At 42.2% G+C, this 16842-nt stretch overlaps 1 protein-coding gene across 1 annotated transcript; it reads left to right on the forward strand.

The window, feature by feature from the left end:
- Nucleotides 1–2358: 2358 nt before the first annotated feature.
- Nucleotides 2359–13865, forward strand: LOC124791362 (translation initiation factor IF-2-like). Its single transcript, XM_047257854.1, has 2 exons — nt 2359–2753; nt 13613–13865. Exons 1-2 carry the CDS (start codon nt 2399–2401, stop codon nt 13735–13737), a joined length of 480 nt encoding a protein of 159 aa, XP_047113810.1. The 5' UTR covers nt 2359–2398; the 3' UTR covers nt 13738–13865.
- Nucleotides 13866–16842: the final 2977 nt, after the last annotated feature.

The following is a 16842-nucleotide window of genomic DNA, read 5'->3' on the forward strand; positions in this document are numbered from 1 at the left end:
GTCAATATGTTGTTAACGTGGCACAGCAATGCCTCTGCGACGTGGTTACCGTCGTCGCTGGCGGCGCAGTGTTCCTGTGTATCGCAACTTGAAGGCGATTGATATTGACTCGGCTGGGCAGTTTAATAAACAGCAATTTATTGGAGGTCCAAATGTTTTTCGTGGACTCCATCTGAACTTTACCTGTGATGTTCAAGCAGTGTTTGGAGGTAGTACCTGGTTAACACTTGCTGTTGTATGGGGCAATCAAGCAGATTATGGTGGAGGGGGGGGGGGGCCTTGAAGCATTTCCAGATGCTAACATTTTGGGTTGGAAGACATGGAGTATTGCAGAGACTACAGGACTGTTGGCTAAACAGCCTTATGGTGCTCTTGTTCCAAGCATGCCATTTGTTTTGACTACGAGAAGGAAATGTACCGGTCAGTTCAGAGTCCCGACCTGAGCCCTACAGAACGCCTTTAGGATGCGTCAGAACGTCCACTTCGCTTCAGACCCCATCGTCCAACAGTGCTGCCTTCTCCAGTTTTGGCTGTGGAGGAAGAATGGACTGCCATTCGTCCACAGACATTCAGACACCTCGTTTAAAGTGCCCCCAGCCCAGTTCCAACCGTCGACTGATAGATGTCCGGATACTTTCGGTCAGATAGTGCATCTTCAATCTCCTATGTTCCGTAGCAGTCAGACGGCGGCACGGTAGGAGTAGCTCTGAATGCTTTTTAAAATCATCTTTCCATACTAGTACTTCTTTTGTTCAGATAACAGTGTAATTCTTATGGGTTTGGAAGAACCGTTTTGATTCATTTCCAGATTTCGTATTAGGATCTCCAGAGATGCCTTTGTATAAGGCATAATCGTGGAAACTGTTATGGGCTTCACAAGTACCCATTCACCTAGACGAACAATTCGCAGTTACGTTTTCACTGTTCATTCTAGTTTGAATGGATATTGCACAATCTCTGCATTCACAAAATTATGTGTGTGTTAACAAGTAAACAAACCTCATTTTTTGTATATGGACATGTCCGAAAGAACAGACACCATATCGATATAAGTATATAGTTCTAGCAATACCGGCCATGACCTTCCTCTTCTGTGCGGATGCACACATATTACCCGAACTCTTACGGAACTTGGTAAGAATGTCTTCCACGAGTAATGAGTGTGTTGGGTAGGGACACTACGAATGTAGTGTATGGATATATAAGATCAGAATGTGGGTCTCGCGGGAGGCGTGCGCGAGATAGTCCCTGCAGTCGCGCTATAGTATGTGCGCTCGGTGGCTCAGATGGATAGCCGGCACGGCAGCTCAGTGTGTTCGGTCAGAGGGTTGCTCGCCCTCTGTAATAAAAAAAATTGAGTAAAGGAATCAACGATCAACTTCAGCGGATGTCTTGTGATGTCCGCCCAGATCAAACGCAACGAACAATACCGAAAAAAAAGAAAAAGATGGATAGATCGTCTGCCACGTAAGCAGGAGATCCCGGGTTCGAGTCCCGGTCGAGGCACACATTTTCACCTGTCCCCGTTGATATTTATCAACGCCTGTCAGCAGCTGAAGGTATTAATATATACTTCTAATTTCATTTTTTTCAGTCTCTCATTTCACTACTTGAATCCAATGAAGCCTGCCTAGATAGCCTATTCACTGTAACAAAATATTACGTTACATGGACCAACTTAGCCACAGAATGAATATGAGCAATATTAGCCCATCTATCTGGAAAAAACTTGCAAAAGTTCGTCATGTTTGGTGCTGAGTTGTTCTTTCGTTGATTATACGCTTTGCGGAGAAACGTCGCACTGGAAAGACGAAATGGAATTTAATTTAATTTAATAACCAAATAGTAAACACTGCCGCGAACATCTTCTACCAATTAGTGGACGGTATGTTGCCTCGTCAGACTGCACAGCCATACAAAACAATGTTCGAAAGATAAAAATTTGGCAAAAAATACGGAAATGATGCGTACTTGGAAGCGAGTAATAAACAACGATGACGAAATGCTTCTTATACTTTGACTGACGACAGTTGCACTCTGAAAGTATCACACAACTGACCTTATCACAAAATGACTTCTGAATAGTGTAATGGTTATATTTATCTGTGACGATGACTTTCGCGAAAAACTGCTTCTAACCTTGAACACAGAGCTGACTGTGACTCACATCAGGTGGTTGCTTTGTAAGAAAGAGCAATTCCCGTCAGCAGTGACAATACGAGATAGAGGAAAAAGCTTGCTTACCGCTTAGCTTAGGAATTTCTGCGTCACCGCCGAAGTTGTCCTCGTGATAACGTTGCTGATTGCAATGCCTTCCTTACTACAAAAGGAACTGGTGTTCCACTGGCCTTAGTTCTATAGGTTCCAGTAGCATCGGTCTCAACCAAATACTGCCGAGATGGCATACTTTTCAACTCTGATCGCAGGTGCCTGTCTGCTGATTTTATGCTCAACTAATGCTACTGCTCAAGAGAGACAGGACGCTGAAACAGAGACAACGACTATGACTGGTGACCAAGATCAGACATCACCATTCGAGGGCAGCATTCCAGGAAGGCCAATAGATTTTGGCGGTCTTCTGCCGGGCTTGCCTATATTTGGAGGCGGCTTTGGATCACTGAGACCTGTAGGTGGCGGCATGAGGCCATGGATGCCAATAGGCGGGTCAATGAACGGAGGCGGTGTTCTTCCAGGATGGCCAACAAGCGATACCACCAGCGGCGCAGATACTGCGGAAGCAGCGACAGCGTCAAGTATGTTTTCACATCAGCAGTTCTCTTCTCATTAAGTAATCTGCCATGGAAATTATTCTTAACAGACACTCTATTTTCGTCTCTCTTCTTCTTTACCGAGTTTACCACATATTCGTGTCCTCGCCGATTCCGCGGAGAACCTCATTCCTTATCTTATTAGTTCACTTAATTTTCAACATTCTTCTGTATCACCAATTCTCGAATGCTGCGATTTCCTTCAGTTTCGGTTTTCCCACAGTCCATGTTTTACTACCATACAATGCTGTACGCCAGACCAATTTTCTTAGAAATTTGTCGGGTGGAATGGCCGTGCGGTTCTAGGCGCTACAGTCTGGAACCGAGCGACCGCTACGGTGGCAGGTTCGAATCCTGCCTCGGGCATGGATGTGTGTGATGTCCTTAGGTTAGTTAGCTTCAATTAGTTCTAAGTTGTAGGCGACTGATGACCTCAGAAGTTAAGTCGCATAGTGCTCAGAGCCATTTTTTTCTTAGAAATTTCTTCCTCAAATTAAGGCCTACGTTTCATAGCAGCGGACTGCTCTTGGCCAAGAATGCCCTTTTTGCAGTGATAGTCTGCTTTTTGTGCCCGCCTTCTGTCATGGGTTATTTTGTTGCCTAGGTGGCAGAATTCCTCTACTTCGTGATCAACCAAATGTTTCTTCGATTTACTCTCAGTCCATTTTCTGTGCTCATTATGCTGTTCATTCCATTCGACAGATCGTCACTCTCACTGAGGATAGCTATGTCGTCAGCAAATCTTATCACTGACATCCTTTCGTCTTGAATATTAATTCCAGTCCTGAACATATCTTTTATTTCCTTTATTGTTTCTTCGGTGTAGAAATTGAATGATAGGGGTAAAGGAGGACATTCTGTCTTATACCCCTTTTAATCCGAACACTTCGTACTTCATCTTCCACTCTTATTATTTCCGCTTGTTTCTTGTATGGATTGCATATAATCAATCTTTACCTATTTTCCTCGGAATTTCGAACATGTTGTACTATTTTACAGTGTTGAATGCTATTTTCGGCTCGACAAATCCTATAAACGTGTCTTGATTTTTCTCCAATCTTGATCCATTACCGACCGCAACGTCAGAACTGCCTATCTGGTGTCTTTACCTTTTCTAAAGCCCAAATGATGGTCATCCAACAGATTTTCAAATTTATTTTCCATTCTTCTGTATTATCTTGGGTGTTAAGAAACTCCTTCAGCCATATTGAGCTCTTGAGCATTTTGAGTACCTTGTAGGTACGGTAATCACAGCTGAGAAGTTATGTTGGGTATTAATGAAACGCTTCAGCTGTATTTACTTCTTTATTGTTGGATCAGTGCCGGTTTCGTGACACTTATATTAGTCTTGTCAGCAAGATGGATGCTTGGGATGTTGACTGCGCTATAATTCTCGCATTTCTCGCTTCTTGCAGTTTTCGAAATGATGACGTTTTTACGAAAGTCAGATGGTATATCGTCAGTCTCGCGCATTCTACGTACAAACGTGAATAGTCGTTCTGTTGCCACGTCTCTTACTAATTTTAGATATTCCGATTGGATGTTACCTATCGCTTCTGTCTTATTTGATTTTAAGTCTTTCAAAGCTCTGTTAAATACTGATTCTAATACTGGATTCCCTGTCTTTTCCCTATCGACTGCTACTTCTTCATCTATCATGTCATCAGACATGTCCTCTCCCTCATATAGGACGTCAATGTACTCTTTCCAAGCATCAACTCGCTCCGCTGCATTTAACATAGGAATTCCCATTGCAGTCTTAATGTTACATCCTTTGGTTTTAATTGCACTGAAGGCTGTTTTGATTTCTGTATATACTGAGTCTGTCCTTTCTTTCTACGTAAATCTAAATGCAGGTTGTCGGGGGATGCTAAGTCAAGTAAACGAAAAATGATTGTTCCAACAATTCGTCCTTTAGCTCGGTCAATTTTCAGATTATGGAAGGACCTCCCCATGTCATGATGACAAATTATTTTTTTCTTTTGCAATCCATTTTTTTTTTCATTTAGTCTGTTCGCCAGTCAGTTTCATCCATGACCTCAGAAAACTTTGGCCATAATCTTTATGGCTGTTGTAGCGAACTCCGCGCTACTTTGGATCACGTCACAAGAATTTCATCCAGAACACTGACTGCTATTTCGTTTTGTCGTAAACTGGTGTGCCCACATTTCATCCATAGTAACAAATTGATGCATATATTTTTTTTCCTTTCTTCCCTGAGATTATATTCTACAAATAAGTGCACAACAGTCCCTCATCTTTGGTCTTCAAGTATGTGAAATATCAGTGGAAACTAGCAACAGATATAGTTAATCACAGTTATAACTCGTCGTGACTTTTGGCCCACCCTGTGTAACACAGAAACTCGTTTCTGCATTTGCTTCTGTTCAACGTTAAAGGCGTCATCCATCTTGCAGTAAGTGTTATTTATTTAATGTAGTACTCTTTTTCTTCCTATCTGTATACTATCAACTACGTATGTAAGGTCCGAGAATACTAATTATTAGTATCGCTTACTTAAGATTATAATGCTCAGATAGTATTAGGAACAGACAGTTGGTTAAAAGTGAACAGCAAATCTGAAACTGGTAGCGAATAACGACGCTATCTTACATTCTGAGTAGAAAATTGGTCGCAAGGATAGGTTAGTCGTCAATGGTGGTGGCTTATTTATGTACTAGAGAACTGGATAATGCCTAGCGAGGATAGCACGGATCAGAATGCGAATTAATCTGTGCTAAGGTAAGAATCAAAAGTCAGTTAAAAATAGGCAATCGGATGCTTTTATAAGTCACCTGCGCCAGGAGCTGTAGCGGGAGAGTGCTTCATAAAAAACTTGCAGAATCTCGTCAGTAAGTTCCCTGATCCCGCTGTTGTAATGGAGGTGGCTTCAACTTGCCAGGTATAGATTGGGAGAGTCATGCTATCAAAACTGGTGTCAGGGATTAATGTGCATTATTCTGAATATGTTGTTCGTTTCCCAGCAGATAACTTACTTATGAAGGTAGCGTCTGTGGCCTCCTAGCAAAACACACATCTGTTAACGAAGAAGATAGTATGAGCGATCTTTCGGCTGTGTGTAGCATACTATGATAACGGGTATTTCAAGAAATGTTAAGACAGGCAAGAAACTATTTTTTCTTAGCAAGTGTGAAAGGTGAGAAATTGAAGAGTATCTGAGTGATTAACGTGAAATATTCAGCATTGAGGGTGAAGATGTGGAGCACAAATGGAAAAAATTAAAAATCATGTTTCAAGCTTTAGACAAGTATTTTCCGCGCAAGATCTTAAGGGATAAGAAAAACTCACTGTGGCTTAATAGACGTGTCAGAAACTGCTATGTAAACAAAGACAGCTTCATCGCAGATTTAAGAGAAGTCAGTACCTAGTTAGAAACAAAAACTGAACGAAGTGCAAATGAACGTAAGGAGAGCGAAGCCGGCCGAAGTGGCCGAGCGGTTCTAGGCGCTACAGTCTGGAACCGCACGACCGCTGGGGTCGCAGGTTCAAATCCTGCCTCGGGCATGGATGTGTGTGATGTCCGTAGGTTAGTGAGGTTTAAGTAGTTCTAAGTTTTAGTCTCAGAAGTTAAGTCCCATAGCGCACAGAGCCATTTGAACCATTTTTGGAGAGCGATGAGAGAAGCGTTCCATGAGTCTGGAAGCAAAATTTTGTCAAAGGATCTTACTAAAAACCCTCAGTGGCTTTTGTCTTACGAAAAATCAGTAATCGGTTCGAAATAATCTATTCAGTTACTTGGTGACCATAATGCCAACGAAAAGGGAAATGACAGAAAGACGGAATTTCGTCTTCCGAAATGGTTTGACCGCGGAAAGTAGTAATTCGATCACTCCTTTCAATCGTCGTACAAACTTCGAAATGGCAGATTGGCGATAACTGATCATAGAAAAACGACTACGATCGATTTTTAGTGAAAAGGCATCAGGACTAAATGAGATACCCGGAAGATTTCACTGAGATTATACGAAAGAAGTTGCTCCTCTGCTTCCAGCAGTTTATCGTACGTCGTTGGAGCAAGAAAGGGTACCTAGCCACTGCAAAAACTGCGGGCAATTCCCATTTCTAAGAAGAATCGTAGTTATAGATCTGTTTCGTTGACGTTAATCTGTTGTAGAATTATGGAACATGTTCTGTGCTCACGTATGACGACGTTTTTTGGAAGACGAGGATCTCCTCTGTAAATACCAACATGGATTCCGCAAACAGAGGTCATGCGAAACAGTTCGCTCTGTTCTTCCACAGCGCTGTAATCGTCGCTACCAGGTTGATGCATTGTCCTCGACTTCAGGAAGGCATTTATCATCCTGCACTGCCGATTAGTGAAGAAAATACGACCTTACCGACTTTTGGACGTGATTTACGACTGGATTCAAGACTTCCTGACTCAACATGTCACTCTTAACGCCCCAAGATCGACAGATGTAATTTCGGGAGCACTACCAGGAAGTGTAATGAGACTGTTACTATTTACGGTGTATTTAAATGATCTAGAAGAATGCTTCGGAAGCTAAGGCTATTCACGGACGATGCGGTTATCTGCAAGAATGCAACAACGCCAGAAGACAGTAAAGATTTGCAGAAGGACCCACTGAGAATTGATTAGCGGGACGGGGACTGGCAGCTGGCCCTAAACTTAAATAAATGTAACATACTGCGCATACATAGGAATAGAAATCGACTACCGTATAGCTATACTATTAATGACAAATTGCAGGAAACAGTAACTATTGTAAGTATTGTAAACTATCTAGGAGTATCTACCCGGATCGGCCTTAAGTTGAATGACCACATAAAACAACTATTAAGAAAGGCAGATGAGAGACGGAGATTCATTGGGAAATCTTAAGGAAATGTAGCTCATCCACGAAAGTAATGGTTTACAAGGTGCTTGTTCGACCGATTCTTGTGTATTGTTTGTCAATCAGGCACCCTTACCAGGTAGGACTGATGGAGAAGTAGAGAAGATCCAACGAAGTCCGGCGCGTTTTGGCAGGGGATCGTCTAGTCCAGGCGAGAGCGTTGCAGATGTGCTCAACAAACTCCATTAGGAGATACTAAAAGAGAGACGTTTTGCATCACGGAGAGGTTTAGCGTTGAAATTTAGAGAGTACTGTCCAAAAAGATTCGGACAGCATATTACTTCCATGGCCATGACTCTAAAGCACTATGGGACTTAACCTCTGAGGTCATCCCTAGACTTAGAACTACTTAAACCTAACTAACCTAAGGACATCACACACGTCCATGTCCGAGGCAGGATTCGAACCTGCGACCGTAGCAGCAGCGCGGTTCCGGACTGAAGCGCCTAGAACCGTTAGGCTACAGAGATTGACGTATTACTTCCACCCACATACTTCTCGCTACATGACTACAAAGAGGAAAATTCGAGACATTACAATACAGAAATTTTTTGTTCCCACGAACCATTAGTGAATGGAACTGGGAAAGGAGGGTCAGTTAGTGGTACCAGAAGTGCCCTTCGACAGCCACAGTCAAGTGGCTTCCAGATTACTGATGTAGATGAACACATGGTCCGCTTTCGTCTGTGGTTGCTGGTTTGGGATGTTCTTTCACATGGATCACCTTCGAAAGAAGTATGACCACTCTTGATTCGAGCTTCCCATATCGTAACTGTTGAAAATGGTGCAGCAGGCTCTTTGGGACCTTGTATTCCGTTGTCAACTTTGGACGAGTTCCGAGGGAATGAGGCATCCACTAAAAAATATTTTATGATTGGAGGGTATTTTCCTTTATCAATTTAAATAAAACATACGTAACATAACTGTATCTGCAAAATTATTAAAAAATTCTCAACGTCCAAGTGACATAAGGCTTTGGTTTGGTTTCTGTACAAAATGTGTAGACATGTACTGTTTTTAGGCTTTTTCGGAAGTAGTGTCTTCGTCTTTAGTGGAAACTCCACAGTACTTCGACGAGCCAGTTCCTACATTTACCACGGCAAACTCCAACTCCACGCGCAAGAAATTATCTAAATTGTTCCAACGTAACACAAGAAAAACTTAATTTTTGTGAATGGTGTATCTACGCCTGCCCAAGAAATTTTCTGTAATACAGCATAATTACAAGCAACTAATTTAAGATACTTTCAGAATTACTAGATTCAGAAACTTTATCTGTTATAAGGAAACGGTAGTGAACTGTACTTATTTTTCACGAATATCGCGTTATAACTTTTTACGCATTTTTACGAAAGTAAAAAGGATGAACATCGTAATTACAACTTAGTGCTTCGCAATGCATGAAACAACAGATAACAATTTCCTTCATCTATCAATATATACAGTCTGTTGACTTGTAGTCTCTGATTCAGAGTTATACATATTTTAACTCTTACCTTTGTGTGATACATGAGGCGTAACAACATTACGTACATATCGTGACACTTTCTCCGTAACGCAAACCCAGACGGTATTGCTCTAGTATCAGCTTTGCAAATGTGTTGTCCTACTCATCATCATTTCATCCCCATCGACGCGCAAGTCGCCGAAGTGGCTTCAAATCGAAAGACTTGCACCAGGCGAGCGGTCTACCCGACGGGAGGCCCTCGTCACACGCCATTATTATTACCGGTCCACAAGTTGACCAATGTGGCGTCGACTGAAATAAGACTTGCACTCGGTGGCAGAAGTTCCCCGTATGGGGCTTCCCGGCCAACAATGCCAAATGCTCTTTTCATTTTTTCATTACTCCAAAGGTTTCACGACTGACATATAACAACGTTGCGCGCTTAAGTAGAGAGAAATGTATGATTAAACGATTGCAAAATTGTAGCTGGCAGCTACCATATCCATTAAATTTTGGGAGCATGCGTAAAGAATGACTTACAGCGAAACGATTACATAAAACTAGTCGCAGATAAGGATCCCCAGGAGACGTAGTTCGCCCACAATCCTAGTCGACCAGTACTTGAATATTGCTCGCCAATCTGGAATCAGTGCTAGATAGGATTGATGCAGGAAATAGAGAAGATCCAAAGAAGAGCGGCGTGTTTCATTACAGGCTCATTTTGTAAGTGCGGAAGCGTCAAGGAGATACTTGGCGAACGCCAGCGGTAGACACTGCAGAGGAGGCGTTCTGCATGATTGGATGGTTTATTATTAAAAGACAGTAGATTGCTGGAAGAGTCAGCCAACATAATACGTCTTCCTACGTACACCTCGCGAATGATGACTGAAGTAAAATCAGAGAGATTCGAGCTCATACAGAGGCTTTCCAACAATCGTTCTCGTCACGAACCACTCGTGACTGGAACAGTAATGAAGAGAAGTGACGGTGGTGCAAATAGTACGCCCCGCCACACTCCACAATGCGGCTTGATGAACACAGTTGTAAAAGCAGGTTTAGATCCCATTATCAAAAATAGCGAATACCAATTTTCGTCATGCATCACGATCAGGAACACAGAACAACACAAAGAATTAGTTATAGACCAAATTCTTCGTTTGTCAGACTCCACATAATAAGTCCTACGATTTGCTAGCTAGCTTGGTCAGACATAGATTCCGAAATTGGATACTGGATTTTAAGATGTACCCAGGAGCAGATGTAGAATCTGATCACAATTTAGTAATGATGAAGAGCAGACTGAACTTTAAGAAAATCGTACAGTAGAATAGGTGTGGAAGAAAATTGGTTACTGAAGTATTGGACAAGTATGAGACGCAATTGAAGCTCGGTAACGATGTAGATACTGCGGGAAGGAGTTCCAAGCTCGACAGTTCGGTTGAAGAGAAGTGAACATTCCTAATCAGACCAATCACGGGAATCGGAGAAACAAACATAGATACTAGGTAGGTGACTGAGAAGAAACCTTGGGTAACAGAAGAAATAAAAAATAGATGGACGAAAGATGGAAAACAATACAGGGATAGGAAAAGATCATACAGCAGTATAAATCGTTAAGGAATGAAATAGAAAGGAAGCACAGGGAGGCAAAGGCGAAATGGCTGCAGGAAAGATCTGAAGAAATAGTAAAAGAAATGATCATCGGAAGGACTGACTTAGCATGCAGAAAAGTCAAAAAAACCTCATGTGAACTTAAAATCAAGAACGGCACCGTTAAAAGAGAAATGAGAGCTCAACTGTTAAATGCAGAGGAGAGAGCAGATAGGTGGATAGCGTGCAAATAAAACCTGCATGAGGGCAAGGAATCAGAATTTAATAGAGCTTTTGAAGACTTACACTCAAAAAAGGCAGAATGGATAGATAGCAGATGACATTTCTAAAATCATGGGGGTAAGTGACAACCAAACCGCTTCATTCTGGAATCGCGAGACCGCTAAGGTCGCAGGTTCGAATCCTGCCTCGGGTAAGGGTGTGTGTGATGTCCTTAGGTTATTTAGGTTTAAGTAGTTCTAAGTTCTAGGGGACTGATAACCTCAGATGTTAAGTCCCATAGTGATCCGAGCCATTTGGCAACCAAACGACTATTGATGTTGGTGTATAGAAACTATGGGACTGGCGACGTACCGTCGGACTTCCGTAAAAATATCATCCATACAATTCCGAAGATAGCAATGGCAGGTAAATGCGAGAACTACCGCATAATCAGCTTAACAGCTCATGCATCCAAGCTGCTGACAAGGAGAATATACAGAAGGCTGTAAAACTGAAGATATACCAAATGTTTTGGCCTTAGGAAAGGTGAAGGCACCAGAGAAGCTGTTGTGACGATAAGTTCGATAATGGAAGCAGACTGGAGAAAAATAAAGACACGTTCTTAGGATTTGTAGACATGGAAAAATAGCCTTCGACAATGTTAAATAGTGCAAGATGCTCTAAATTCTGACAAAGATAGATGTAAAATACTGGAGAAGACGATAATATACAATGCGTACAAGAAGTAAGAGAGAAAAATAAGACTCCAAAATCAAGAAAGAAGGATAAGAGAGGGACAGTCCTTCACCCCTACTGTTGAATCTATACATCAAATAACCAATGACGGAAATAAAAGAAAGATTCAAGGTGGGATTGAAATTCAGGGTGAAAGGATTTCAATGATAAGATTCGCTGTTTGCTTTCCTAGCGTCGCCTAAGGTAAAGAAAAATTATAAGACATATTGAATGGAATGAACCGTCTAATGAGTACAGAATATGGACTGAAAGTAAACTGAAGAAAGACGATGGTAATGAGAAGTAGCACAAATGAGAATAGCGAGAAACTTAATATCAAAATTGGTAATCTCGAAGTAGACGAAATTAAGGAATTCTGCTATCATAGAAGCAAAATATCCCATGAACGGACGGAGCAAGGAGGATCTAAAATGCAGACTAGCAAAGAGAAGTGTCTAGTATCAAATGTAGATCTTAATTTGAGAAGGAAATTTCTGAGAATGAGCACTTGCATTACAGCATTATATGGTAGTGAATCTCGGACTGGCAGAAAATACCTGTTTTTCCGCAGAATCGGCGAAGGAAGGAATATGTGAAGATCACTGACAAAAAAAGGGGCAGGATGATGGGACATGGGTTAAAACATCAGGGAATAACCCCAGGACAGATAGTGGCTGTCAGGGATTTTTCGTTGATGGGAAAAATGGAAGAGGGTGCACTCATATGTGTGATGCCAATTGAGGAGCTGTTTAAGTGAGAGCGGCTAGAAAGTCTGGGAAGTTGACTGTGGTTTGCATAGGTGTGTGCTGATCTTATGCCTATCTATACCGCATCCGAATGATGACACTGGCAGACGATGACACGGCAGTCGGTCGGCATTGAAGGGGTCGAAAGGGCCTTGGCTTTTTTAGGTACGCCGAAGGACGGATGAGGCGGGTTTGCAGCAAAACAATTTGACGTTTAGTCATCATCGTTTGGAAACGTGTCAAAGTGAAGGCTATTAGAGATGTAACATTACCTGACATTTTATAGCATTACCTGACATTTTTCGGCGGAATGATTGAATGAGGCCTTGCAGTATAAACAATATCAGAATAACTGCAAGTGATATAGAACCTGAATCAGGATGTATGACTGGAGATGTGAACTTTGATCATACCGAATTCAGATTTATACATAAAACTTCCTGACAGACTTAAATTGTGCGCCTTTCCGGGACTCGGATCAGGAACATTGCCTTTCACGGGTAATATTCTTACCTTCTGAGCACCCAGGCACGACTGTGTCGGAGTCCGTACTCGCAGCCTTATTTCAGCAATAAGTGTCTCTTACACACCAAATTTTACAGAAGTGCTCCTCCATACCTCGTCGGGCTAGCACTCCTGGAAAAGTGGGTGTTGCTTAGAAACGACTTATTCACAGTCTACAGGATTGTTTCCAGAACGAATTCGCTCTACAGAAGTACGAAGGTTGTTAAGTCGTTCAAAACAGTGCCCATTTAGTCCCAGAGTAAAAGTTTCATTCTAGAAACAGTCCGCTAGTCTGTGGCGAAGACATTTCTGCACAGCATCCTTTGTGCTAGGAGTGCTGGTGCCGCAAGGTATGCAGATGAACTTCTGTGAAATTTGGAATGTAGGAGACAGATACTGCGGATGTAAAGCTGCGTGGGTGGGTCTTGAGTCGTTCTCGAGTTAGAGCTCACTGGTACAGCACTCACCCAAGAATGGCAAACGTCTCACCTTCATGTCCCGGTGCAGCATACAACTTTAATTTCTCAGAAAGGTTCAAAATATCGCACAGCCCGCTTCAGAGTGAAAACTTCACTCCGTATGAATATGCCTTGTACGTCATATATCTGCGCTACGGGACTTCCCTGTGTTTCACGATATAATCTTAGTGATCAGGAAGTTACTGCAGAGGGAAATGCATACGTCCTATAGTAAATTTACTTGTCCGTCAACTTGTTCCAGGCTCCCGAACAGGCGAAACTCGACATGCTGGCTCCAGACACAGGGAGAGCTCTCCGACAGCGGCCCGCGGCAGAGCAGCCAAAAGCCGGAAGTCCGTCAGGCGCGCCAGGGGGCGCAGAGGGTGAGCCACTGCACTGCATTGGGAGCAACTGGTCGAGCGAAATGGTCTGGAAGATGGCTCAGTGTAACCACGTTTACACTTTTGCTTACGATATTTAAATAAAGGATTGCGTACTTCTTTCAGCCATCTAAATTTGTTGAATGCACCCTTTATTGACTTCCAGGAAAATAGAACTTTCGTATTTGACAGATAAATTATACTCCATTCCATGTCAGGGGACCTTTTCGCAGTAATCCTTCATCACTTTCGTTCCCCATTTCCTAATGCTCGGTTCGGGGTCGTCGTCTCCAACTCTTCCTTCTTAGATCGTTTAAGAACATTCTTTCTCCAACAGCCCTCTTCGCCTAGGGTTCTTGTATTCTGAATAATGTGAAATCTTCTTTACCCTCACTGAAGAGCTAAAGAAACGTAACCTGCCTAATATCGTGTAGGGCCCCCGCGCACACGCAGAAGTGCCGTAACACGATGTGGCATGGACTCGACTTAAGTCTGAGGTAGTGCTATAGGGAAGTGACACCATGTATCCTGCAGGGCTGTTCATAAATCCTAAAGAGTACGAGGGGACGGAGATCACTTCTGAACAGCACGTTACAAGGCATCCCATATATGCTCAGTAAGGAACTTAGAAGAGTGTTCCTGGAGCCACTCTGTAACAGTTCTGGACGTGTGGGGTGTCACATTGTCCTACTGGAATTGCCCAAGTCTGTCGGAATGCACAATGGACATGAGTGGATGCTTACGTACGTGTCATCGATCAGAGTCGTATCTAGATGTATCAGGGGTCCCATACCACACCAACTGCACACGCCCCACGCCAGTAAAGAGTCTCCAATAGCTGACATGCAGCGTCCATGGATTCATGAGGTTGTCTCCATACCCGTACGCGTTCATTCGCTCGATACAATCTGAAACGAGACTCGTCCGACCGGACAACATGTTTTCAGTCATCAAGAGTCTAATGTCGGTGTTGACGGGCCCAAGCGAGGCGTAAAGTTTTGTGTCGTGCATTCATCAAGGGTACACGAGCAGGCTTTCGGCTGTTTTGATCATATAGGGAGCAGCATCTGAAATAAACAAAAACATTTTCATCTACAAGAGATTCTGGAAATATTTTCCCAATATCCTCATTCAAAAATCTGGCGATCGCAGACTGATTTACTTTTTCAAGTTCTTTGCAAGCCGCTAAATAAGAAGAATAAGGCTCTTCTTTTAAAGCACTAACAATTAAATTTGCAATGTAACGGCCACAAGTGTCTGTAGTTTCGTCCCAGGTAATGCTGTCCATGAGTTCATTGCGTATTTCTTCCAGAACATTTACGTAAATTGTCGGTATGTAATTTTTACGCAATGTTGATTCATCTGGTATATTTTGATTCAAGCAATATTTGTGAGGGAAGCCTTTGAGGGTAAGGTTTGTAAGTTTGTGAAGAAGAATATTGCTTGCAATGATAGCTGCACATAAATCGACGTTAAACCTACTTTTTTGGTTGCCTTTGGACAAATCCCTGCTATTGTAACTTGCTGTTGTCAGAAGTTGTTGTCGTGGTCTTTTCTTCTGTAGTCCTGCATTATGAAGACTTGTCTTGACATGCTGGTCTATTTGAAACTTTTTTGCACGAAACGTTTTTCTCGCAAACTCGACAATATAAAACAATTCGGTCATATTAAATGTTCCAGGATGGTCAGCTATGCACGAAACGACGTTTTCTTTTTCGGGCGGCAAGGCGCACAACATGTAGCACACTGCACGTCGTAAACTCGTTCAACTGTGTACTAGTAAATAGAAGGCTAAACTGAAACAGTGGACGTGCGGCTACAAGCTTGCGTAGTTTAATTTAATTGTTGCCGACGGGTTCGGTATGACAGCGGAGGGGATTTACCGGGGGCGCGGGCATCTAAATTATTTCATCTAAATCATCTAAATTCTTAAAATATTGTCAAAATAGAGCGAAAATGCGCATCTCCATTAGTTACAGTTAAAATATGCAATAACCGGTGAAAGACAGCCAAATATGTAAATGCATATGCAACATGCAAATGCATATAATCTAACCTCTAACCATTACCCTCGAAAGTAGTTTCGATTGCTGGTCCTCCTCCAGTTGGTACCGTCTGAATCAAGCCGTGATCTTCGTACGACACTCGTGGTGAGGAAAGCACAGTGATATCTTCCTCCTGAGCGACAGATCACCGTGCCTGTAAGACTACCAGACATGCGCCAATGATAAACGTTACCAGGATGCTGTTCATTGCTGTCAAGAGTCAGACTCAGTATACGTATCTCTGGAAGACAACTGTGATAGTGAAGACGAAGGAATGGCCACTCGGTTGTATAGGAAGTAAATGTTCCTGTTTAGAGAGGTAGTCATGAAGCTAAAACTGAGAATAATTAGCAGTTTCGTGTTTGTGGAAAGCACACATCTGCCCAGCTGCAACTGTCGTTTATCTACCGCTATTGCAGCCGAGTCTAGCGACTCACCTTCTTTTAATGAGAAAATGTAACCTGTTTGGTAGAACAGCTTTATTACGAACAACGGAAATTGGCACTGTACTAGACAGGTTTAAAAGCAAAATTTTTGTACGAAATTCCACTGTTATAAAACGGGATGAGCGGTATAAAATGATTTGAAATGATATGCAGAATACAAAATGAGGCATGCATTTCAAAACTTTACAACATTTAATTTTACTCTAGGTTAGGTTAATAGGTTCTTCATGTAGGTACTACAATCAGAAGCGTATTTAAATTAACGATCATTTTCCATCAAACTGCATGTGTTAACCAAAACTTGCGATTATAACTCATTTTTGAACAACGTTGTCTTTAATTATTCAAACTGTTGACGTGCACAAGATATGTTTGCACAAAATATTATCAGATCATAATGATTGCATAGTATGGTTTCCTGTAGGAGTGATGGCTGTTAATTCTGGAGCATCCGTGTACACTGGACAAGACTATTAGTTGTACAAATGTCTGTTAGGCTCTGTTGTTTATCTCCATGTGCATATTTAAATGAATTAAAATCGAAATCGCCCAACCGCGGTCGATAATCAAAGTCATAAACAGCCTCAGAGAAAAAAAATATTTTCGAAAAATTGTAGGAGC

This window comes from Schistocerca piceifrons, chromosome 1, assembly GCF_021461385.2.
Source record: "Schistocerca piceifrons isolate TAMUIC-IGC-003096 chromosome 1, iqSchPice1.1, whole genome shotgun sequence".
Taxonomy (NCBI): domain Eukaryota; kingdom Metazoa; phylum Arthropoda; class Insecta; order Orthoptera; family Acrididae; genus Schistocerca; species Schistocerca piceifrons.